Source organism: Pygoscelis adeliae, unplaced genomic scaffold (genome assembly GCF_000699105.1).
Source record: "Pygoscelis adeliae isolate BGI_AS28 unplaced genomic scaffold, ASM69910v1 Scaffold465, whole genome shotgun sequence".
Lineage (NCBI taxonomy): Eukaryota > Metazoa > Chordata > Aves > Sphenisciformes > Spheniscidae > Pygoscelis > Pygoscelis adeliae.
The window spans coordinates 794,509-821,475 of NW_008824812.1; the positions used below are offsets into that span (position 1 = coordinate 794,509).

The 26,967-nt window shown below is 38.3% G+C and overlaps 2 protein-coding genes across 2 annotated transcripts in view; both read left to right on the plus strand.

Annotated features, from left to right (window-relative positions):
• LOC103917157 (homeobox protein CDX-1-like) overlaps nucleotides 1–8,906 on the plus strand; it is a 15,078-nt gene extending 6,172 nt beyond the window's left edge. The window contains exons 2-3 of the mRNA XM_009324266.1: nucleotides 4,694–4,839; nucleotides 8,652–8,906. Of these exons, the coding sequence (XP_009322541.1) occupies nucleotides 4,694–4,839; nucleotides 8,652–8,906 (401 nt within the window). The remainder of the gene's footprint in view (nucleotides 1–4,693; nucleotides 4,840–8,651) is intronic.
• Nucleotides 8,907–18,206: 9,300 nt separating this feature from the next.
• On the plus strand, nucleotides 18,207–26,669 carry LOC103917152 (homeobox protein CDX-4-like). The gene is made up of 3 exons (XM_009324260.1): nucleotides 18,207–18,709; nucleotides 23,733–23,878; nucleotides 26,439–26,669. The coding sequence occupies exons 1-3, from the start codon at nucleotides 18,277–18,279 to the stop codon at nucleotides 26,643–26,645; spliced, it is 786 nt and encodes a 261-aa protein (XP_009322535.1). The 5' UTR covers nucleotides 18,207–18,276; the 3' UTR covers nucleotides 26,646–26,669.
• Nucleotides 26,670–26,967: the final 298 nt, after the last annotated feature.

The window sequence follows — 26,967 nt, forward strand, 5'->3', positions numbered from 1 at the left end:
GTGTGTTGAGGTGGGTGGTGGGGTGGGGGGGGGGGGGGGGGGGGGGGGTGTCCTTTCCTGGGCTACATTGTCTGAGGTTTTGAGGCCTATCTGTCATATTGAGGCAACAGACCCTTTTAACACTTCTCTTCGCTTTGATATGCAGTCTTGTCTCTTCCTTCTCCCTCTTTTCTTCAGGAGTTATATTGCCGGAAAGGGTGATGATTTTCACAGCAAATAAAGAGGCCTTCTCCTAGCTTTATTGTCTTCAGAAGAAATACTCTGTGAATTTTATGACCAATGGGAAAGCTGTTCCCTTCCCCCAACTCAAAACTTGGCCAGTCACAAAAATTGCTAGAGTGGGTGTGATAGAACAGGAGTGTTAAATTATACCTCATGAAAAGTTTTCTAACTCTGAAATGTCTTATTCCTCGTTGCTCCAAAGGCACTCTTCGATAGTCACTATTTCCAAAATAGGTTTTTGACAAAACTCACTGCTCTTAAATAGCTCATTAAAACCAGGAAATCCACTCCCCCAACACAAAGGCAGTCATACTGCAAAGGTAGTTGCTTCAAAGCTCTTTTGTTTCGTTTTTCTTCCACCCAGCTACTAATAACCTCTCCAACCACTTGCAATTCTGTAGTATAACCATCCATGACAGAACACATTTCCAATAAAACTGACGCTATATTGCTGATTAAAATTATAATCTGTCACTAACAAAAGATTAATTAAGATTGTAGAAAGTTAAGTGTTGGTAATTTCACTCACCTAAGTGAGTAAAATATGCAGGATTTGACTAAAGAATTGGATTAAAATATTAACTTTTATCATTGCATCATTAAATTCTGCCCTTATCTCCTAAAGAAGTCTGAGAAGTGAAGAACATCCTTCTGCTGTCTCTGGGGTGAATCCATTAGTCCTATCTGAAATTTTACTCAGGTAATACTTCTCCTTGAAATAAAATGCATCACTGTAAATAAAACCGCTAGAAGGTCTGCAAGATTTGGCTCAGAATGCAGTAGAGTGGATCTATTCCACTTAACAGATGGAATTTAGAGGCTAAAGTCCCAAACTGTTCAGCGATAGGTTTTGTTGCTGCTGTTTGTTAACTTTGGCAAATAAAAGTGTACTTTGCCTTTGAAAGGAAATGCCATATGCAGACTAATTCCAACCCAGCATCCAACAAAGGCATTAGGAAGACTCTCACTGACTTCAATGAGAATCTGGGTAAAGGCCGAACAGACTAAAACATGACTCTGCCAGAACTAAAAGTATCCTCGCAGAAGACCCTGGCAGACCTCAGCTCCCATTGTCTGTTGTCTCTCACAGAGGGTATTACTCTACACAAAAAAATCAAATTATTAAAGACAAGATTTATGTGACAAATCATAGGGAATTTTTCTCAGATTCTTGTTGACTTTCAGGAAGGAAATGTTCTCCTTTTGCTTTTCTACTTTTTAAATTATTCTCTTAACTTACTTTAAAGAAAGAAATTAGATGTGAAAGCTCCCAATCTTCCTTCAAAAAGAAACCAGATATTATCATTCCTACTAAAAATAAACTGAAGGCTACTCATATGAAAAGAAAAGATTTTATGGGATACAGTTCTGTTTTCACATACATTTAATTTCTTCTTCAGTTTAAAAAGCAAAAACCCCAACTCTCTGCTACTCAGATAATAAGGGTTTAAGCACTTAAAACCAGAAACAGGAAGGTTTATCTTGAAGTTTACCACCTTGTTTGGGCAACAGAAGAACATTTGATATTTGTCTATGGCTTCTGAATGAGAATACAGTTCAAGATAAGATCACCTTGTTGCTCTTTTGTGTACTCCACCTTAACAACACAAAGGAGACTAAGGAAACATTTTAAACATTTTGTCCCATAGAATGACCCCAAATTCTCATTTAAAGAGGAAAAAAACCTTAACCAAACCACGGGCTAGAGAGATCAAAAGTTAAAAAATATCAAGTGAGGCACTAAAGCACCACAGGTGACCATATGTTAAACAAACAATTTACACTTCGAATGAATGAAAACAAATGTCCTAGTGTTTATGTGGACTGAACTGAGTAACTGCTGTTCTTTAGAGACTCTAAAATTCTTACCATAATGTTGTAAAATTAACAGCACTTTTCACTTGATTATCAGAGTAAACATAATTGGGCTAATTCTGCTTTCACTACAGTTTCGCAATGATAGAAATGCTACTGAAATGAGAATGTCCTATGTATCTACCCCAGCCAAGCACAGCACAGCAGAACCTTCACAGGGAAGTTAACAGATTTGAGTCAAAGTGGTTTTGGCTGCATGGGTTGAGCAGAAACCCCAGGGTAAGGAACAAACACAAACATGCATACACCTATTTTCCCTATTAAAATATTCCAAGTAAACAGACTGATGGCCTCAACACAGCTGGAAAACGCCCATAGCATTGTAAACTCACTATTAATGCATAGTGCTTTCCCAGGGTTGAACACCATGGAGCATGGAAGCTGAAGGATCAAATTCTGATGTAGACCTTGTTCTACAAGCCTGGGAAGAGCCCTAGAGAAACGCTGTCACGTAGGGCGAGCAAGTTATTATCCACAACCAGAGGTGTAACAATATTTGTTTACAGCAGGACTCCAGCGCTAAACAACTCTGTATCTAGGATCTATACAAACAGTAGAAAAAGGATCAGAGCCCGAAGAACCTCCTAATGCAAACAATACCTTGGTGAGCCAAAAATTCTTACAAGTAGCAAAGTACTGACTGTCAAATGCTGGAAGAGAAAAAAGGGATACTCCCAAGCCTTTACCATACAGCGTACACAGCAAGTGGAAGGCAACGTTAACTTTAAGTATGTTCAGCTATTAAAACAGAGAGACACTACGTCTCCCTCCACAGATGGGGAAAAAAAACATTAACCTGTGAAACTAAATAATGAATTCAGGGATAAAGTACTTCAAGATTCTGCTACAGTTCTGTACCCTGAATACTGATCTTTGGGTGCTACTTAAACTTCAAAAGCAAGGGGAGTTGGAAGGAGGGGCTGGGGAGAAATCAGGCCTTTGACACCACTGATACATGAAACCTCCAGCTATTCTCTCCTGCAGGGGGGAATCTGGTTGCTACAGGGCGGTGTGCCATGGTGATCTACTCGGAGACTGAAATTTTACCAACTCAATGCCTGAAAATCTATTTCAGTCCTCTCCATTCAAAATTAACTGCTCTTATTAGGGGGGCAATTCTTGAGAGTTTGAACAACCTGGTTTTTGAAGAGTTAGGCATCCACACAATCTTTTCAGAAAAAGATCTGTAAGCAAACATGAGCTGTTGTATGAAGCTAAGCTACGTCTGCAGCAATAGCAGGCTGTTACAGGCTGCAAGCCACAATATGCCTTGAGTTTTATGCATCATCTGAGAGAACCTGAATCTAAGGGGGCTGTTCTACTATAGTGACCACTAAGGACACAAACATTCACAACCTACAGTACCACAGTGGGACACACTGCAAAAAAATACCAACTAAATATACATTCCCTGTCCCAGACAATTTACAGTCTAAATAGATACATCTGAAGAAATGTCCATATAAATATAGACAGGCAAGGAAGCACAAAAAAATGGTAAGGCTGTGGTTAGCAAACATGGTAACACTGGTCTTAACACAACAATGATCCAACCTTTCAAAAATGTAGGAAGACCTTAGGCGAGGGCTCCGGGGCCGTAGTTGTAAGCAGGTGTTGATCTCTGATATATTGATTGCCTAATATGAACATTTACAACAGAGGAAAGGTGGGTGAGAAAGGAAGCATCAGTAGCCTTTCCCATTCTCAATTCTCTGTCACCACTGCCAACACATTCTGTCCTCAGAAATTATCCTGTATAGAATCCATAAAATTTCAGCTCCTTGCATCTGTGTTCACTGGCTCATGTCATTTGCCATTACCTTTTAACGACCCGGATACTGCTGAGCCATGTCTGCTTCAGTCAGCTGTACCCACAGCTGAAAGGATGCAGCAGTGCTGCTTGCAAAAGAACAGATGCTGTAGTCCTATCATCGTTCAATGTCCTTTGTAAAGCATTATTGCTTTCTTTTTCTCTTTTTTATTAACTGTCATCTGAAAAATCTATGTTACTATTCCCTATGCCATCATCAAGGTGTGGATAGGCTGTGCCAGACTTGAAGGAAAAACACATCCTCCAAGCTGCGGTAACAATCACAATATCGTATTAATTTTTCTAGCAACAGGAAGCGAGGAACTTCGGAAGCTCTCAGTATTTTCTATGCAGTAAAATATCCCTCACAATTTCCCTCTGAAACAGGTAGCAGTGTATCAGCTTTAGGGACAGAGAAACAGAGCAATTCAACACCAGGCAGGAAGCCTGCATCAGAGCTGGGAACAGAACCCAGGTTTCCTGGCTCCTTGTTCTTAACAAGGACGCCTTCCCTTTCCCAAATGATAACACAAGGGTGATAAAGAATATGAGGACCAGTTTATCATCTATTTACTAAGGAGCAAACCCAAAATCTGATGGTATGAACCTCTTGTGTTGTAAATCAAGACCGAGTCCACTGCAGTCAAGGGAGTTACTCTGGGTAAGTGCATAGAGAATCAGGCCTAAAATACCCACAAACGTATTTTCAAATGTAAAGCCAGATATTTTGTGTTACTAAAGTTAAAAAATTCTAGCTTGAAGCAATGTGTTCTTCTTTCAAAACAGGTAAAACAAGAACAAGAGAGAAGTACCGAGTGGTTTACACAGATCATCAGAGATTAGAATTAGAGAAGGAATTTCATTACAACAGATACATTACAATCAGGAGGAAGTCTGAACTTGCTGCAAACCTAAGACTTTCCGAGAGACAGGTAGAGTATGGATCACCCATTCAGGATTGCCTTTGAATTTATTATTGCTGATGGGGACATAACCGTACCGGTTAAGAACAGAAAAATGCTAATGCCTCTAATAACCAAACAACGCGACTGGCTTCCCTTTGCAGTGTAGGAACTCAAAGCATCCAGCTGAATGGCCTGACAGCCCTGTTTGCCCTCATTTCTAAATATCCCATCAGCACTACTTTAGCTCTCATAATGACATCAGGGAGCTGTGCAACAACACAGAAAAAGCAAACACCGGTCTTGCATGCAGTCCTGTTCTGAGAAACAAGAGTTTAAAAACGTCAACAAAATCCTGCCTGCATTTCTCCCTGTTTTACTGGGGTAGTGGTAGCAGGGAGAAATTTTTGCCAAAATTTCTAAAGCAGAAGTCCTGGTTCTGCTGAAGTCAATGGAAATTCTATAATCACTTGCAACAAGGTCAGCCTTAGCAGAGAATGGAAGTGATGAGCTCAAGTAGGTTCAGGTCACTTGAAGGTATTTGCTTCTTCGGCTGCCTTTTACCTTTTGTTAAAGATTTCCTACACACTTGCTACTCCTTTCTCCTGCCCCTATTTCCTCCCACCCCCTCCAAATTCCACTTCTATTCCCACGATGTTAATCAAAACACAATCCTTTCTGGCCAAAAGATATATACAATTTGCTCTGGAACCAGTCTGTGCCACGCTCTTCAATCATGCAATTGCAATACCTCTGCCACCCCCTACCAAAGCAAAGCAGGTACATGGCCTCTGGCTCTCAAGCACTTCAGCTGGCTCATGCAAACAACCGAGATAAGATGCCAGGCTAGATCTCCCACAAAGACACTCACAACATGGGCTGAGCATCTGTTCGGTCCCCTTTTACTTGGGAGTTTCTTGATGCAGCACACTGAAGTAAGCAGTGAAACAGAAAATTAAAAGCTGCACTGAAGGATCTCCCTGAATAGATTTCAGGACACAATATACTCATTTGCCGCCTTTTCTATTCGCAAACCATCACAGCACTGTTTTCTCAGTCAGTTACTATTCAGTATCATTCATTGAAGGTTATGCCTGATTCACCATTGTTTTGTGGGCTCTACTGAGCAGGGACAGTCCAAAATCCACCTAGTTTTAGCACTGTTCATCCAACTTGAACTTGTCTTACACAGCACATACTGAAAGAGCTTACAGAAACAGAGAAGCAAATATTTCTCAATCTGCTGCTGAATGCGAGTATTTAATTATTGAAAATTAAAATTATTTCAACCGGATATAAAAAAAATATACTATGTGTCTTTTTGCTGGCTGTTAAAACCGTAATAACTTGACTTCGTTATGCTGAATTTAAAAATTATGACCCTGCTTCTGTAAACGACCAACAATATTTACTTGAAACTTCCTAGGTTCAGTGGTAATTCCTGATAAACCTTTTTGTTAGTATATTTGAAGTAGCGGTACAAAAAAGACATGATACATTTCTTTGATATATATTGGGGAAACAAGGCAACAGTTTTTGCAATATTTGTTCTTCTTCATCATCAATGTGTCATGAACGAAATTAATTCAAGTGCATAAAGCCTACATCTCTGACGTCACTTTTGAAAATGTAAGATTAAGAAAGAAATACCTGATCTATACTCCCACTACTACCCTTTCATACAAATTAAACAACCCCATCATATGAGTATGACTGAACACACACTGTCCTGTCCCAAGTTCCACCGCACTCAGCCTAAAACCTGAAATGATTTTCTGGAAAAGCTTTTTTCCTGGCTGTGCCAAAATCCCATCCAGGACACTGGAAGGAATATCTCAAGATGAAAGGACAAAGAACAATTGTTTAAATAAGGAAGGAAAGATGTAATATCTAATGAATAAAAAAAAAGGCAAAACGAAGCATTGCTAATATAGGAAGGATACAGAAATAAAGGAGATGATGAGGACAAGAAAGAAGAGAGAAAATTAGACTTCAGGGGGAGAGTTACTCGCACAACAACCGAACAGTGGAAAAAAAAATACTGAAAGGAAGGAGGGCAACAGGTGAAGAACAAGTCAGCTGATGCAGCTGACCATGTTAGCTTTTAGTCTAACATTACAGATCTGTAGTTACTTGTAGTTATTTGATAATTGGCATATGACCATGAAGTGCCTACTAAAATTCTCACTGGCTCACTGCTGCAGATCTGCATCCCTAGTTTAATAACAAACCAGAACAAAAACCTAAATTCAAAGGCAGGTAAGAACACTGAAGCCAGAGGGTGATTCTGAAACATCTGTAACAGATTTTCAGACTGTTTCATCTTTTCATGCATTTGCCAAAATGCATGGGTGAAGCTAGATTATCTCAGCACAATCAGAATGCACGAGATCTGAGAGTATTTGAGACTGGTTTAATGGAACATAATTTGGTACTGAAATGATATTCCAGAAATTAAGACAACAAAATGAGCTGCCAAATGTCTCACATCATAGCCTGGGACTTAAGAGACCTAGTTCAAATTTCCACAAGCTTTGTGTGTATCTGGATTCTTCAGTTGTAAAATGGGAATAATAATGCCTCAAGGGTAAGTACACTGAGACCGTCACAGAGACTTCTTAAGATGTTTTGTGGGACTTCATCACTAGTTTTCTTTTAAAACACAACCTAGTAGCCACAGATGTTATCACCTCTTACTGTTTTACCTCCTTTCTGATCTTCATTCTCTTCTCCTTTCTAGCTTCTAGCAAAGGATAACTAAACAAATCCCTGTTTCTCAACAAACCATTGATTTTTCTTTGGGTTATAGAAAATGGTGACAAAAGTGTTTCCTTTGCCATCTGAACACCAACAAGAAAACACAATGTATCTGAATGAGGTAACTTGACTCATTACACTGACTAGACATAACACAGAGCCACTTCCAAGGATAAACAGCTGGCATGCACTGCTTTAAATCCAACATTGGGGATTCACATCCAAAGACCTTTCAGTTGCCATAGAACAGTCACCCTTCCACACCTGAACAAGTTCTGCTGTATTTTCAATTGACCGTTACTCATCAACTTCATCTCATGTCCTCACTTGTTCCATCCTAATCAAAAACCATATACTTTTCAATAGTTGCTTCACTTCTTCCCAAAGATGACTGCATTTCTGCGACAGAGCAATGACTATGGTATAAAGCAGTGGACTGTGCGGGAAGCAGCAGCAGATTCTGGCTCCATCTACAACTGCAATAAAAGGCACCTAGCTATTAAGGCACCGTTTATACAATATTTTGAAGCAACGTTGTGTACCAAGAGTAGTGCACTGGTGAAATTCTGCTCAGAAGTGTATTTCCATTGGCTTACACATTGGAGCAAACCAATTAACGTGCAGCATCCAAACAGGAAAGCTTTTGTGCCTCCGTTTATAGGCCAGTAACAGGTTTTGACTTGCTCTGACTAGGGCATACAGTTTTCAATGTAAAGATACTCTCAGATTCTTTTGGCCATCACTATGACACATGAGATTCTGTTCTGCTAGATTTTGCACAAAAAAATTAAAAAAAACCCCGAAACAAAACAAAACAAAGCTCATTCCATAAAGAAATACCTCCTCAAAATAAAACTAACACTTAAAAACTCTTTTTATCAAACTATTAATAAATATTTTATTACCAGATAGGAAAGATTACCTGTATGAAAACCAAGCAAACAGCTCTGTTGTCTCAGTTTGCCACTGCCTTTCTCACTGGTCCTCATGCAATTGATTTTACCTATGACCCTTGACTGTATACATAAAGGACCACTTTGCATTCTATTAGCAACTGAAAAAAATTTTCCTCTGCTCCTCTGCAGGTGAAAATCTGGTTCCAGAATCGCAGAGCCAAAGAAAGAAAATTAATGAAGAAGAAAATGACTCATTTTGACGGCAGCAATCTTGGCTCTATGCAGAGTGACTCTGGCTCAGTGAGCCCGATGCCAGTTCCTGACCAACAGACTCATTCAGAAATGTCCAGTTCTTTATTCCCACCTCCACCGCCGCCACCTCCGCTTCCCGGGAATGGTTTGCAGCACAACGGGAACCTGCAGCAGGTAGTGGCCTCTCAGTAAGGCTGCCTGAAGAGCTACTGCATAACGAACACTATAAACTACCGGTACATGGAGCACTACAGTACGAAAGAGAGAGGACAGCTGTAGCTGTTTTGCAGGAGTCCCCAGCATGACACAGTTCTGTGCACATAAGCTTCAAGTACAGTAAACCAAGAGCCACTTGCCAGGTCTGCAGGATAGCGCAAGTTCCCGAGGGCAATGGAACTGCTTGTGCGCCAGGAGTCCTAGTTGCAGGGAGCCTCTGCAAGAGGATGCCATGCCGAGTCTTTGCCACAAGGCAAGCATCCCTCCAGCCGTGCAGCAGGTGGGTAGGCACTGGGAGGGAGGAGAGCTGAGGACCAGATACGGCCACTTGTCACAGCACACTGCAGACAAAAAAAAAAAAAAAGGCACAAAATGGGCCACAGGCAATACAACATTGCTGAGGCAGTAACGGCAGCTGTACACAAGGGCTCTGTCTGTCCCTCGTCCCTAGGTAAAGAGTTTATTCCTTCCCCTTTGATCTCCACACAGGTTCCATATACTAATCTCACTGTCATGGACCTTACACATGGATCTTGATAAATGAAAATCTGGCTTATATGTTTTGACCCACTGATGGAAAGCCTGGGTCGTGGTGATTGCACTCACTACATGTTAAGGGCAAAGGTCAGGGATGAGCTTTTTGGAATTTTTTGGTTTTGACAGGTATGATTTCCGATGCTCCATACACTGGTATAAACATGCACTCTTCAATTTTACCATAAATGTTTCGAAAGCATTCTGGAATTGTGAATCTTGGTCCAAGTTCATTTCTGACAGAAGAAAAATCATGTCAGACTCATTTTGTACCCTAAAAGAAAAAGCAAAGGGGGGGAAATCCTTTTAAGAAGTGTAGGTATTTTAAAAAGTGACTGCATTTCATGAGACAGCATAGCCCATGGATAAAGATGCAATAATTGCATCCAACTAATTTTAAATTTGGTCCAGCTTTCAGAGCTATTGTGACACTAAAACAATCTGAGAAGCCAAATTAATGGAAGGCAAAGTAAACAAATATTTCACTTAAATATAAGCTTTCGGCATTTTTTAAGTGGGTCTCAATTCCCGAAGTGCTGAACCCTTCCATACTAAGCAGAATTTGGTAGGTAATCAGTACTTAAGAATAATCTGGATACTTACTTCCTAATACAACTACTAATTGCATGTGTGTAACTTTTGTCTGCAAAGGGAAAATTTTTAAAGCATATGCAAGTGATTTGGGAATTTATACCCTCATTGTCAAAAGCAGTTTAGAAATTTAGGATGCCTATCCTCACTAATTTTCATCAAGGTGTCCTCCTAAATCTCTCTGTCACTGTTGCGAATAAGACTTAGGAGCATTAAGTCATTTAGGCACTACATTCTTGGGTTTTTTTCCTTAATTATAACAAATAGTACTATTAGATCATCAAAATGTTGGTAATGTGAAATTACTTTGTATATGAAGAACATTAAAATAAATGACTTTTTTCATAATCGTTTTCCAATGTGATATCAGCTACTGTAGCAAGTGAACATGCAGATATTCATGATTAGTGTGTTATTCAATTGTAATATCAAATTTAAAAGCAGAGTGATGGTAAAAAAGCTTACAAAAAATAGAGGAGAATGACAAGACCAGGGTGGTTCAGGGAGCTGGCAGTCTTCACTATTTCTTAATTTTATTTATTATTTTACGGTTGCGAGAAGGACAGCACTAAATAAGAGTAAAGTTCCAACTTTAAATGGACACATACCTACATCGTAAAATTCCCACTCCTTCCTTTCACAATGCTGCTCCATTTGCTGGCAACAGCAGTCTGAAGCTTTGCATAGGTAATACAAATGAGATGAAGAAACTGCAATTCAAAGTTCAGCAACTGAAAGACTCCTACTGATTTCCACGTATTATGAAAAGCGGAACACGACATACAGCACGTGGGAACAAAAGTGATTTACCATCCATATTGACGAGCATGGCAACCAAACCAAAACACTGGTCTCCCAAAAGAGACATCCATTGAATGTGTCCAAAAGAGGAATCCATTGGAAATACACAGAGCAGCCATTCTGTCTTCAGAGGGAAATGCTAGAGATATTTTACCTGCAGTTAACACACACACACGCACATGTATTTAACTTAATAGAGACTGAAAAAGGTTCAAGGAGAAAAGCCTCCTCACATTGGCCAATTAAACAGAATTATGCTTGCATACTAGAGGAAAATTAATTAAAATTTCCAGATTTAGACTTTCAAAAGGTAAGAATACAGAGGGAAACTGTCTTGTGTACTGATATACAATAATTTAGGACCTAGCTCTAACTAAGTGCACAGAACACTGGCCCCAGGGTTTTGCAGGATCAAGTTCATAGGTACCTGTTTTAATCCCATTTCCATGACATAGTTTAATATTGTATTAAAACTTTAAAAAGGAAAAAGAAAAAAGTCCTTCAAGAAAGAACTTTAAGAAAAGAAATATATCTGAACACAACTTCTTTCTCTTTAAAATTATTTAAACATCATTCAAAGAGAGGGGATCTGGCAAAATGACCTGTTTTATCTTGTTTACATGTAGAAGAGTTATTGAGGAAGATAAGTGACCACTTTGAAGATCTGCCTCATTTCTGTTCCAGTTTGCTGAAAGCATGCTTGCTATAGGTTGCTATGTGTTTCCAATCAGAAGTTGTTAAGTACACAAAATAAGGCTGGATTTTATTTGCAGAAGCAAATGTTCAAAGGTTAAAATTTATTGCTCCAAAAGCAGTATCTATAAACCAGGGCAATACCTTAGAGATTATTAACCTTCTAGTTATGCCAGTTGCAATTTTTTTGTAAAACTTACCAGCAATCTAGTCAACTAAATGTTTTCAATGTGCTTTAATCCTTTAAACAGTTGCCCACCAAAACCAAAAGAAAGCTATTTTTCCTCTGAGAAGCTTGTGTAGTGCTGTTGCTTAGATGCTGTATCGTGTATAATTAAAAAAAAGAGAGACATAAAATTGGAGCCAAATCGATCGAAAGTATTTTGGTCCAACATTGTGAGCCATGAAATACTGGTGCCAGTCCTCAGAATAATACTCCCTTTCTTCCTGACTTTGGGTATATCATATAACCTATCACTTTTATCACATCTAAAAACTAGGGACACTAAAGCAGAGTTGCTGTGAAGATTGATTGGTTGTTAGCAAAGTGCCTTGAAGAAGAAAAGCATACCTTAGACTACATCACAAGAATATCTAAGCCCTTAATCCTAATTGTGATTAGAAGAGCGACCAAGGTATATCCAATTTTCAGAGGAATTCACTAACCTTTAAACGCCGTAACCCAGCAAGAATTGTGATCTATATAGTACAAAAAGATCAAGAGCAGCATAGCAAACAGGACCTTCTACAAAAACTTCATGCAAATAAGCAAGATATACAATTCAAAATGACCTTTGTAAAACAAAAAACTTCAAATATGCAGTATCTGCAATTGCTGAGGGGTTATGCAATCATTAACATACATATGAGAGGGCATCAAGTATGTGCTACCTTCTACCCAAGGAGCAGATTCAAAAATATATTCATTCTGGATGTTAACACAGAAATTAAAAAGCATACTCCTACTTTAGCACCCTTATTCAGTTTGCTGGTGCAGCGCAGGCTTACTCCAACCCAAGCTCTTACGTCCAGAGTGTACGCTGAAACGATGCATCCCTGCGAATGACTTGCACAGCCAGTCACATTTTGGAATGGCACTGGATGTTACTAGTTGGACACAACATTGCGCAAACCTCACTATGTAAAAGAATAGGCACAGGTTTTATGATTAAAATGTTTGCCAGCTGTTTTCATACTCAAAGAGCACAAATACTTTCTTGTACATTTTGTAACAAACTCTGTTCTAAGAGGTATCACAATAAATGGAAAGGCTTAATTAAGATACACCCTGCATGTTCTTGGTCTTCTAAGCCACAATAAAGTACAGTCACTCTTAAGGCAGGACAGACTTTCTATAGACAATAATCTCTCTTACCTGGGAGTATGAAAGAAGAGTTAAATTTGTGCAACAGAAACGCCAGTCTGCCAGGAATATAAGCCATGCATATGGCAAGAATGGCAAACAGTAAAGGCAATCAATTCCTTTGTTACCTCATGAAAGAGAGACCACACCAAAGAACATCTCAAGGACTCAAAGTGAGCATCCAGTAATCCCATCTGGCCATACTCTGGTCAGCATGAATTAGTTACACTGAGCGGGAGCCCTACACTACATGACACAGGAAGGAAACCAAATAAATATCAATAGAGGATTTGCTGTCCATCTCCATGGTTCTGTGAAAAAGAATCAATTTAACCTGGAGTTCACATGCAGGCTCTGTAACTCCTGCCGTATTAAGTCTGCTTGTTGAGCAGTAAGACATACTCTTATTACTGTCAGTATTGATTTTGTAGCAGATTTTAAATTATTTAAATTTCAGAATAGTAAGACCCTCCTTTACCTCCAGACCATTCTTTCCTGGCAAGTATAACACTGATGCAGATCATACATGAAATATATTGTCGCTACTTTTAATAAAATGCAAAAGTTAACATTAAGAAATGAAAGGTAAGTCATTGTTAGCAGCAGTTAGAAAAACAGCAGTGGAATAGATAGAAGGGGAAATACAATCACCATGCTCCCAACAAGTCACTTTTCATCATTTTTCAAAAGGATTTGTTAACAACTGAAATTTCAGAGCATGGAATTAAAAATGAAACCATTGAGGAAGGCTTCACAGACAACTGACATTTTTATTTCTACTGTTGGTCTCTTATGAAAAAGAAATACACATTAGGGAGGAGACACACACAGAATACAGAACTGAAACTTGTGATACATCCCTTTTTCTTTTTCCCCAGAAGAGCTCAGTTCAGCAAGTGAAAATAGTTCAGCTGCATTGCTCGTTCAACTCTCTAGGCTGTGCCACATCTGACAATACGAAGATATGATTTGGCATGTGCTTGCATTTCAAGCCCTGAAAATGAGACCTAACTAGGGTGTTGCATATTAAACCAGCCCAATTAAAAAGGGTAAATAAAATTTTCAGAAGCTTTGTGTTTGTAGAAGCTTCAGTGAAAGCAAGAGCAGTCTCTTCAGCTGTGTGGTTTAAAATTTTAAAACCATCTGCCTTCCTTCATGACTAGTCGGATTTTTTTTCCAACAGAACTGACCTCAGTTGACAGCATGTCACGTACTGACTGACCTTTCCTCAAGATTTATACAGCTGACTATTAACTTCAGGAGGAATGGGCATGCGTGCAAAGCCCAGCTTGAATAAAGGGTCAGTAACATCTCCGAAATACTGCATTAAAACTATCAGCAATACATAGTTCACTAACAAAGTCCTTAGCTAGCCATTCCATTGAAATTCCAAGTATGCAGTTCTAAAGGTACGGGCAAGAAGCATTCCTAAGCCTGACGTTACTGATGTGTTATTAGAGTGGTCATGTGGAGGCAAGAAAACAAACATCTATTCCTATCACCTTAGCCAGAATGGGACACGCTAAGCTCACCTGCTTTTTTCGCCTCAGAAGCAAAACCCCAGATAGATTTCATATAATTTTCAAGCTGCAAAGATGGACAGATTTGCTTCTTCTTACCTCCATATAAAAGTAAGACTAACTTTATGAGTAAGGCGTCCTAATAAAAACTATCACAGGTATAAACACCTTTAATGTAAGTTATTGTTATACAGGCCAGTTTTAATCTACCACTAGTCCCTGAAATTGCAGTTATGATAGCTGTCATTAACACATTTAATTGCACATTTGTGATTATATAATTATTACCCAGTTTGGAAATGCTCTTTAGAGCAGCGCATATACCATAGTATACCATCTACATTGCCTGTACAAACAAAACTTTAATAGCACCAATGGTTATCACCATGCTTGTTTTTATTGCTAGATTTTCATCACCCACTTGTTAGAAAACTAGAAAATTTTCTTCCTTCCCCAAAGATCTCAAAGTGCATTTAATTTTACACACGTACAACTTCACTTCAACAAACACTGAGGCAACTCCTGTGGACACTGGCTAAGTAGATAAATTATACATAGCAATTTAACAGGTGGAGGAAAAAAAATGGAAAATTGTAACCTTGGAGTTCAGTTATTCTGGCAATCCATCCCTCTGAAGTATGCCAAAGAGCATAGCACTCTTGCTGCCAATACCACACAGATCTTTCCTGTTCTGTCTTTACCACCCGCTGCAGAAAATGGTGTAAATACAAACCTCCATATGGATGAGATTTCTGGATGTCTAGCCCACTACCTCAGAACTGCTTTTGCTTTCCCATCACCCCAGAAGGTCAGGCGAGGGCCCATGGTAACACGACAGTTCCGCAAGCGCTTTAAAAAGGCATAGACAGCACACTAGCCCTTCCTCTACCACCGGCAACTCCTTGCCATCCCCTCACAGTGCAAATATGGACAAGACAAGGGCAGTTCACTTTTCCCCCCTCCTCCTTTCTTTTTCCTTTTTTTTGACAGCAATGGCCACTAAAGCGTCCCTGGAACTACAGTGTCAGTTACTACTATACACTGAAGATGGCTCTGAAGCTACTGACACGCTGGATCTGAGCAGGAAGGACACGTGCATGGCCCAGAAATTACTCTTGGGAAGGCAGACTCAGATTAACAGTCAATCAGCTCTCAAAAAACATCAGCCCCAAAATTTTGGTAGCTTCAAACTACTGGACTACATGCAAAGGTATGGCTCCTTCTTAATACATCCACATGGTTCTGCTACACAAAATGGGAGGCATAAGAGTCAGGGTGCAGAAGATCATTTGAATGTTGCCATTTTAGTTATCTTATTCTCACTTTGGTGTTAAAAATCTGCAGTCCTACCCAGCAATCTTATCCTGCTATGTAAATCTTTTTAAACAAAATGCCTTATTCAAAGCTTACTATTGTTAGCCCGTATCAAATCAGTGTAGCAATTCGCCATCAGCGTATCTTGATCTAATTACGTTCTGGAAAGAATCGAAATAGATCTAAAGAAAATTCAGATAATGGAACAGGCAAAACAAGAAAGGGAAAGGAGGAGCATAAACAAAAGATAAAAGAAGAACAGAGAATAAAGGATAAAGCTCTGAGATACAAAAAATAGGATTAGGTGATAGTGAAATTGTGGGGGGTATGCGCAGAGGCATCCCATAAAGAAAGAGGAAGACCAGGGATTAAAAATGTTACCATCATCTAATGCATTCTATGAAATTAAATGCCATTCACTGAGATGTGAAAATGGTGTGCTTAGGAGTAGAAGTCAAACAATGTGTCTGATCTGAAATCTATGAGCAACCGATATTCATTTGTACTATGCCAATGGATTTCAGATACAGTCAATGGAGACAAACCTTCACCCTCCTATGGATCTGCCTGTCACTGACAGCTCTGCATAACATTTAGCAATACAGCGGAATTTAACTGCTGGCATAATGGTCACAAATAGGCCAGAGATGCCGAGGATACTTCCAGTATAGGAAACGTATCTTGTTTAATTTGGATGATGCTCAGTGGAGTTCTTTGTTCTCTTTAGTGCACATCAGTACTAAAAAGTCTGTGGGCTCTCAAAAATTGTATTACAATTCCTTTTCTTTCAAGACGAAGGGAACGAGAGTCTGTTCTGATTTTTTTTTAATGTCTATTCTTATAAGGGTACAGCAATTACAGAAGGCCTTACTTTTTCCATGTCCTATCCCATGATGCAACTTTCCTCAACATTCTCAGGATCCCAAGGATTAATAAAGAAATCTGTAATATAACAAAATGAATTATACAGATTTTGCTATACTTCTCAGTAGAAATTCTTTCCTCAAAAAAAAAAAAAAACAACACAAAAAAATAGAAGAGGAATATCTTTCCTCTCTTTAAGTACACACTTAGAATCCTTTAGTGCTGGAATTAGAAGGGATGTGTGAATACAAGTAGTGTCAAAATACAAAGGATACTGAATGAAAAACCACACCTTTGTAAAGGGAAACAACTCATTGTAATTTGCACCTCTTTTGCAAGCATACCCCTTGACAAATAGCTCGTTGCAAAGAAATCCATCCGAGATAAAAATATATCAAATTCACTCTACAAATTGTAGCTAGACAACCACATAGAGGCAATTCTCAAGTCATAAGGTATGGTTTAGTTCTCCCATGTTAGTATCAAGCTCTTAGTAACGACATATAAAACCACCTTTGGAATAATTTTTTTCAGTGGGAACACTTACGTTGACCTATAGAGCACCCATGTGTCAGGCGCTTTACAGAAAAGCATCAAGACAGTTCTGATCCACTAACTTGATAACCCAGATGTTTCTCACTGCTGATTGCACTTACCTAAGCTGCCACCACTGAAAACAGACTACTATGCAGCAGTTTCAGAGGAAGGAACCCAGCCTTTCAGGCAGATAAAGGTTGTCTTCAGTTTGAAACAGAAGCCAACAATATTACTGGGCCTAATCAAAGACTTTTTTTCAATACTTTTTACAGTCATTTTCTTTGTACTTCTGGCACCATCTTTGTTAGGAAGATTTACTGTCTGCTTTTTGAAATTTATCCGTTTGCAATGGCCACCAGATGAAGGGATCTCTTTAAATCACTCTGTGTGGGGAGAGTGTGAACATGTGCATTACAGTTAGAGCCTTAATTTCTCCCATGCTGGAAAACCACTTACAAACATCAATAACGAGGGGAAAATTTTTGAGACAGTTATATTCAAGACATGCTGTTTACAAGGTGCTCTCTATTCTGAAGTTATTGCCTTACAATTATTCAAATTGACTGTGTCCCTTAATTTAAGAAGTAAAAACGAGATTTTTTTGAGTATCTGAGAAATTAAGAGAGTAATAGATTTACTTGTTGATTGATAACACATCACAAAAATAAAGGTTTCGGACAACAATCACTTGAACAGCAAACATTGCTATTACAGTTGCCACTGTCTTTTCTTAAAAAAAGGTCTATTTACTAAGCTACAAATACAAGCAACTCTTGCATCATCTTACAGTACTGGAATTGCTGTTGAATATCAGGGCAGGGTAATAGGATAGATAAAAGTTCTCTAAAAGAGAAAGCACCAGAACTAGCAGAAAGGTGGGGTTGGTCAGCCCTTCATTTGAATGTAAATGTAATTATGAGGCAGGCAGTTAGGCTGACGTCAGACAAGATCTTGGTAAACCATTACCACCAGCACCTGGTAACACAGTTGATAATAAAAGAGGATGAAGTAGAAGATTCCAAGCAGAGTGGCATTATTAGGGAAAACCAAACACCATTATTTTTAAGCAGCGAAAGAAAATAGGGAAGAACAAGATGTTGTGACAACGTATTTACAATCTGTGAGCGTCATGTACGTGAGCTCTCTCTTGGATAAAGAGAACAGCATGTATCCAGGATCTGCAAGGTGCAGCAGCAACAACCTGCCAGTGCAAAACTTTGTGTCCACTCCACCCTATTCAGATTACATGGGATATCATCATGTGCCAACTCTGGACAACCATGGACAGCCTGCGGGAACCTGGGGATCTCACTATGGCCCACAGAGGGAGGACTGGAACGCTTACGGCCCAGGACCTTCCAGCACGGTTGCTGCTGCACAGATCAATGGCTCCTCTCCTGGACAGGTCTCCTACAGTTCTGCTGATTACAGCTCCCTCCATCCTGCTGGATCTGGGGGGTTACCTCCTGTAGAAACAATTAATACACAGCAAATCTCTCCCAACAGCCAAAGGCACAGCTCTTACGAATGGATGAGGAAAACGGTGCAAGCTAACACTACTGGTAAGTGTATATTCAACTTTCAACCTGAGAAAGCATCTTCTGCTATCACCGATCTTATAAATAATTAACTTCACTTGAAGCACATAGGTTGGTGGGTCATTTATGACATTTATTTAACCTACTGCTGTTTAATGCAGTTTTAACTAAATTTGCACTAGTTTCACTTTCATCCCATAAAGGCTTTATAGGGTTACTATAGTGGAATGGCTGTTGTGTTTAGATATGGCTGCACCTCACTCGAGTCCAGGAATCCTTGTTGTGACATTCTGTAAAGCATTTTGGATGAAAAACACAATACTCTTGAGAATGTTATGGAACAATGAATGCAGCAACATTTAACAGTTACAGGCAAAAATACTACATAATTATTTTGTGCCGCAAGGTAAATATCAATATAAAATCAGATTGATCTTTTTAAATCTTTACAGACTTTTCAATACTTTTAAAGAAAATTATGTGCTCTGATCCAACTGTAGTGATTATGCAATTTTCTGCTTTTGTTCCTGTGTCTTTTATTTTTCTACCTAGATTTATTAGGTGAGAAGAAATATTCCTAGAGAAGTAATCTGACTCAAATGATCAGCGTAGACTGTTTTGTTTGCAGACCACATCTCATCAGTTAAACTTCCTTTTCACTTAGTTTCAAATCGGTTTTACAGTATTTTTCTCACGTACCAGCATTTTGCAGCGTGCCACAATTACACAATTAAAAATCACTTTCTTGCAAGCATCACTCGTTGATGCGCCTGTTTTTGTCACAAGCTGCATGCCAGATGAACCTTTCAGTGTATATTCCCAAGGTGTAAATTGGGTGTAGCAAGGTTTGCTAAATCTATTGTTAAGGTTAAAAGTAGTAAGTGTGTGTTAGAGAGCATCAAAGAAAATGCTCTAAAGAAAGAAGAGCAATTACAATTGGAACAATCTTAGAAGACACAAAAAATCAGCACTGCTGCTTGAGACACAATCCTCCTTCAAATGCTTATCACTCGAGAGCAAAATTAGTCTGGTAATTGTTTCTTAGTTATAAAGCCGATACACACAGTTTTCCCACTGTTACTAAATATAAAACGCCTAGTGAACATTCAGATATCACAATGCCATCCTTCCACTTGGAGCCTCTACAAAGGTCTTCAAAGCCAAGCAGATTTATAGTCTGTTTTTTCCCCCTTATGTATACTCATGTAAATCAGCAGTAACTTCATTAACATCATTGGAGATTTCCAGGTGTAGAAGTGATGCAAGACTTGAGTGTAGACCAAATTCAATTGAGACTACTGAATGTCAATGAGGCAATCCTGCCTCTGTCATGTCACTGCATTTTAAATGTGTGAGCATTCTTAAAGAATAAAACAGACTTAAAAATCTAAATCCTAGTCTTACACTTACTGCACAAACATGGAAGACCCTGAAAGGTTTCTCACTCGCTTGCTCGACTTCGTAAAACATATATGCAATTCAGAAATGCAGTTATGTGCTTAAATTCATCTCTAGTTTGAAAAGCACTTACACAGAATTTACATACATGTCGAAATACTTTATGAACAATACTGGACAGGTGAATCAGGGCCTGTCAACAGATACATGTCCTGAGGCTGTACATTCCTGGAGCCCAACCCTCTGAAGTGTTAAAAACGGCTCAGGACTTCACAGAATTGGGCTCAAGACATCAACCCAGCTTAAAAAAAGGGTTTGGGAGAGTAAAGCACAAATGTGGCATTTTGCAAAACAAGAAAAGTACCAAATAGATTTGGCTTTTCATTGGTGTTTTTAAAATAATGTTAACTGGAAAATTTTAATAATGACACATAAAAAGTTGTGAAAAATGAAAGGAAATTCAAACAAATAATGACAAGGCTAAAATTATGCATGTAACAGCTACATATTAACCTATCAATGCTTTCTCTAGAAGATAATGTAAGAAAACTTACTTGATGCCATTATAACCACTCTTTGAAACAGACTTACTCTCTGTTTTTCCTCATTACCGTAATATTATTCATGCTATCAAAGTAGCTACTGGCTCCTCCCCTTCAATATTATCACTTCTTAATACAGTTCATTGCTCTAAAATTTCAGAATTACAGCCCTAAACTTTACAAATATATTTATATACATAAATATGTGTATGTCCTTAACTTCACTAGTGGCGTGTACTCACATCGATGTATGTGAGCAGCATGGAATAACAGAAATCAAAACACATCTAATTAAGTGAGGGAGCCTGCTGAAATACCGTCCTAAAGACAACCGGAATTATTTCTGAGGCGGGGATGTTAATGGGAATTTTTTCCCCTCTATTTAGACTCTATTAAATACACTACATTCTGATTCAATATTTGTATTTAGCATTTTACACAAAAAATTAAATTGCAGGAAAAGTGAAATGAAAATTTACCTGACCGAGTCAATTCTCAGGATGAAACAACATCACGAAGACAGAAGTACTATGTCCTTTCAACAGATAAAATTTGATTTGAAATTATATATCCTCTTACTAAAAGACCGTAACTGTATATTCAGAACCAAACCTTTTTTAATTTCAAATACACAGACATTGCAAACATATGAGGCAATAAGAAATTCTAAAAAACAAACATCAAAAGTGGGCTTGGTAAGATAGCTTCCCAGACAGGCTATCAAAATGAGAAAAAGAACATCTAAAGAATTCCTTACAGTCTGATCCTGTTTTTACTAAAAATCAATGACAAAATGCTCTACCAACTTCAGTTATGTAAGAGCAGAACTTCAGACCAATTCCTTTGTAAAACCTGTGTAATCAACAGTGTAAAATGTGTATTTTATGAGAGCGAGTAAGCCTTCAAGGCATGAAACTTACTGAAAAGAAGGTATGTAAACAAGGGTCTAGAAAATAGATTTTATATCTTTTAAATCTTTATATGAAACTTCATCTGGGAGTGACCCTTCTCAGAAAGAGAATGGACTTTAAAGGGATTAAACAGAAAGACAGCATTATTTTTATATTTTGCAAGGTCAGCCTCAGCTTTTTTTTTAACTATAGTCAACACATTTTATGTCTTTGTTTAAACAAGCGGTGATGTACAAATAATTCAGATTACATCACAGCAGAAACACAGCCAGAAAGCAAAACAGAAAAGCAGGAAAAAAGGCCAGGCCTCTGCTCTAATGCTAATTTATTTTGCTTTGTAAACTAGTTGTGACATCTATTTTCCACTGGCCTACATTGTCTGAGGTTTTGAGGCCTATCTGTCATATTGAGGCAACAGACCCTTTCAACACTTCGCTTTGATATGCAGTCTTGTCTCTTCCTTCTCCCTCTTTTCTTCAGGAGTTATATTGCCGGAAAGGGTGATGATTTTCACAGCAAATAAAGAGGCCTTCTCCTAGCTTTATTGTCTTCAGAAGAAATGCTCTGTGAATTTTATGACCAAGGGGAATGGGGAAAACTATTCCTTTTCTCCACCCCCTCAAATCATGGTTATATTTGCTGATTATAGTGAAGCCGGAATAACCCTGTTGAATTTTAACTTGTTTTCAAAGATTACCTTCTAAGCCTTCAGTTTACAAGGAACCTGAATATCTATACTATTGTTAACATTATAACTATCACTTAGAGCAAATATTTCAAAGCCAACAATTTGTACCTTGAAAAAAAGTAAACTCAGTTTGATGATTGTTTCAGTCCTGCAAATCTAGGCAGGAAAACCTGGTACGCTAGAAGTCAAAGTGGCACAGGATTTGGGAAAACATCCTTAATTATGCGTATTTCAAAATGTCTTGAGCTATGCCTACCTCTAGCCTTCAGATAAAAATATCGCAGTCTATCCTCAGTGTTGGTCCAAAATTAAAGAGAACTGAGGAAAAAATATTCCTTCATCTATTTCTGTCCTTTTTTCCTCTGCTAAGATGAAAGAGTCTGACATTTGTTTAGGGCTTGTAAATTCCAAACCAATTGGCTTGTGTTTCTGAATGTGAAAGGGGTTCTTGATAAGATCTCCTTGTCGCTCCTTTGTGTGGCGTGTGCTTCATCTTAACACCTCAATGGATTTTAGGGAACCACTTTAAAGGAGTCTTTGTCCTACAGTTTGTCCCAGAAAACTCACATCAAAAAAAACCTGGGAAGATCAGAAGAAAAAGGAAAACTATCTAGTTGGCTGTTGAAAGTGCAAAGGAGAACAAATAAGTTGAAAAGTGATCTCTCTGTATTATTATTGCATGAAGAATTGTTTAAAAAAGTCTATGAAATGAGAGATATCTTCTAACCACCAAGTAATGCTTCTCTTAACAGTATTCATCCAATACATCTAAGAACATTTCTTTTATACATTAGAGAGAGGATGATACTGAAATCCTTTTACAAGTATTTTATTGCCTCGTCTTACAAATTGCCAAGTGCCTTCAACTCGAAGGGGAAGCTCAGCACACAGAGTACCCCCAGTAACAGCTCTACAGGCACTCAGCATCCTGCAAGACCGGACCTTTTTGAAAAAACAAATTCAAATTTTTATTGAACTTATAAGCATGTCCCATGGCCACACAAGAGCGTGAAAGCATTTCTAGTAGGACATTTCTTTGTGTTAGAGAGGCAATCTTTAAAAACTCAAATAAAGAATTAGGACACAGTACAACTAAACAAATTGTGACTGAACTTCAGTCTTTAAATCCTGTGTATTTATGCCCGCATATACACAGAAGTCACTTCAGTGAGCACTGACATGAAACCCCTTTGAGATCAAATATAGCCAGCACCAATTATGTACTGCTATGAATTATTTAAGATACTTCAGGGTGTTTTTCTCTTGAGCTTTACATTTAAATGTATGTTTACAGAGAGAGGGAGATAGAGGGAAAGACAGTTATGATAACGAATACTCACTCACTTATTCACTCTGCACCTCATATTCCTTCTATGTAACACAGAAAACAATCCCATGCAAGCACTCTGTAGTTTAATGAATGTCTGTAAAATGTTTGAGATGTTTGAAAGAAAGATGCTACAGAAAAATCAAATTCAACATATTAATAATATTTCTTTCTTAAACAGGTAAAACAAGAACAAAAGAAAAGTACCGAGTTGTTTACACAGATCATCAGAGACTAGAATTAGAGAAGGAATTTCACTGCAACAGATATATTACAATAAGGAGAAAGTCAGAACTTGCAGCAAACCTGGGACTATCTGAAAGACAGGTACACAGAGACTATCCATCATTCGTACGCACCCATTCACCAGACACTGTTCCTGCCAGAGGACACGAGCAGCGTTCACGTTCTGTATCCAAAAGTAGTGGGAAGGCAACCATGAGTATATTTCACACACAGAGAATACGCTACGCAAATACAAATTAATGAATAGGTTAATTTGACAGAAACCTCCAATTATGCGTAACTAAACGTTAGGAATTAATTTACACTAGAAAAAGTCCTTACTCTTACGTGCATAACAGCTTGCTAGGCAGCTGGAAGTTAAACAGTTCAGCTTAACATTACCTTAGCTACGTTCTCAATAGTTATGACATTCACCATTTTATTTCTTCTTGCAATCACACAAAACGGTGGCCAGAAAAAATCCAAAGCATTGGATATATTTCAGCTGTAAGCCAGGAAAATGAAAACTCAGCATTCAAAGAGCAGTCAAATGAGATATCTACGTATTTTTTGTTACAAAATTATTGCCACTATTTCCACAGGCCACATTCTTCCTCAGTCAGATTTCAGCACATTTTAAGGAGTTGTTACAGCCTTTGGTTTTCAAGTCAGGATTTCTTTTTGCTATTACGTTCACAGGTACTTCACCTAGAGTAGTAGTTCACACCCACTATATACAGGATGCTTTAGGCTATAAAATTTGGTGCCAAATACACATGTATGTAGCCAAGACTATCCATTCAGGAAATTTTCAAGTGCATACTTAGATCCATTGCTTCTCTGGAAAGCAGCTCTGCATTCATTCATATCAAGTACATATTTAAGCTCTGTCCTGAATAAAGGTAGTCTCCTGAGCAGGGGCCCAGGTATCTTAGCTGTGTTCATACAAAGACTAGAGGAATTCAGGATAAAGAATTTCCTAAAATCACTGCGTAAGCACACTTACGAAGCACAGCTCTGCAGTCTGCAAATATAGTTAACTGTTGAATCCAACCCTCCTTATACAACAGAATTTCAATGGTTCTGCTACAGTTGGAGGATAAGGGAAGATTTGACGATACTGAATAAGGCATCTCATACCTTAGCAACCAGATTTATTGCCCCCAGGTAAATTTAAACAAGAGATCTTTCTTTTTAGAATTTCACAAACTTTCGTTCTTTCTGAATATACACATTCAGTTCTCTAAAATATTCTCCTCTTTCAGTGGCCTCCTCTGCTTCTGCATTCGGTCTGTGCGAGAACATGGAATAGAGAGGGACCAATTGAGGCTGGAAGTGTAAGGATACATGGATAAGCAATGGTATTTTAGGATCAAGCACTGGATGCAGTGGTGTTCAATCTCAGACCTAAATAGTACATAGATTACACTCCGCAGACTGTAAGTGGCCCCGGAAAGTAACTACAAAAACAAGTCTATCATTGATGGACTAAAGTTTGCTATACAGTAGGATGTAGCTCCATCAGAAATTTTCAGAGAACTGCAATTATAAAAGATTCAAAACCTCTGCTTTAATGCTATGCAAGCTGGCTGATTTAGAACACAGGCATGCCTGGAGTAACCAGTGATACTGCATAAAATCACTAGTTTCCTTTTACATAGCTGTTGCTCTTAAAGCCATCCAATTTTTGACTGGTACATTTCCTTCAAGTATAACGTAGACAAAATACATACTCTATCTGCACTTCTACGGGACTCATGACAAAGCTAAATGCTTCCTACTGTCATTACCAGTAAGGTAATAAAATAATAACTATTTGGAAAATAATAAAGAGAGTTTTAATATAAAGCAATGGTACCACTTTCTCTATAATATTGTATTCAACACACCTTAAAGGATATAACAGAAACTGTAAAGTGAGAACACAGAAAATTAATGATAAAGAAAACACAAATGGGGTTTCCTACTCATTCACACTTTCACATAAGGAAAGAAAATAGATACTTAAACTAAAAGTAGATTTCAAACAGATAGGAGTCTTTTTGCATGCACAATTAGCCTGGGAAATTCATTGTCATCAAGTAGAGCTGATATACCTATTTATACACGACCTAGTACATATATTTTACATATATAAAGATAGAGCCCAGTAACAAAAAAATGCAAAACTTTTAAAACACACAAGAATATACATACACACACAAATCACTCACAACATAAATGAAGAGAAAGGACCCTCACTACCTGGGTTTGAATTAATCTGTAACATAGATGAAGAAGTAATCTTCAAAATTATTCCGTAACAACACACGGCACTGTCAAAGCTTAGCTGATGAACTAGGTGGACCCTGAGTCTAAATAACTAAGCTGACTCCTATGTTCCGAAATGTAACAGAGCACGTTCACTTTACACCAGGTCTAAGAAAAGAAAGTCATTTTCTATTGATTATGACGTAGAAAAGGAATACAGAGTAACTGAAAAAATTTTCAGTGCACAAATCCAGTGCTGGTTTTTTTGGTTTATGGTTTTTTGTGGGGTGGGGGGTTTTTTGTTGGTTTTGTTTGTTTGTTTTTTTAACATATCTATATTTTCATTGCTACTATTACTGTAAAAAGTTGACCACTGCTTTGAATTAATCAGATAACATTTATAACACCACAGGTGAAAATCTGGTTCCAGAATCGCCGAGCCAAAGAAAGAAAAATGATCAAGAAGAAAATTTCTCAGTTCGATGGCAGCGGGGGCTCAGTTCAGAGTGATTCTGGTTCACTCAGTCCAAACGAAATATCTAGTTCTCTGTTCCCACCACCACATGGCATAAATGGATTACAGCCTAATGACATTCATCAAGTCATAGTTTCAGAATGAACAGAGGAAATAAAAAGGAAAAAAGAAAAGCAAGAATGGATTTCCCCACCGCCCCCCACCCCCTCGAAAACTCGACTTTGCAAAGGACCATTCTCATTTAACTGTCTTCAGATTGCTGATTTCTAAGTACAGGATCTGGGACTATTATCAAAATATTTTACTTATTGCAGAAATCTCAGGGAACTTGCACTGCTAGGATTCATCACTCAGAATCTTTGAGTAGGAGGTAATTTGCTTCAGACACAGAGTGATACAACTGAAGATTCAAGTAAACGTAGTTCTAGTCTGATCATATATATACACAGAAAACTAAGTGAACTGA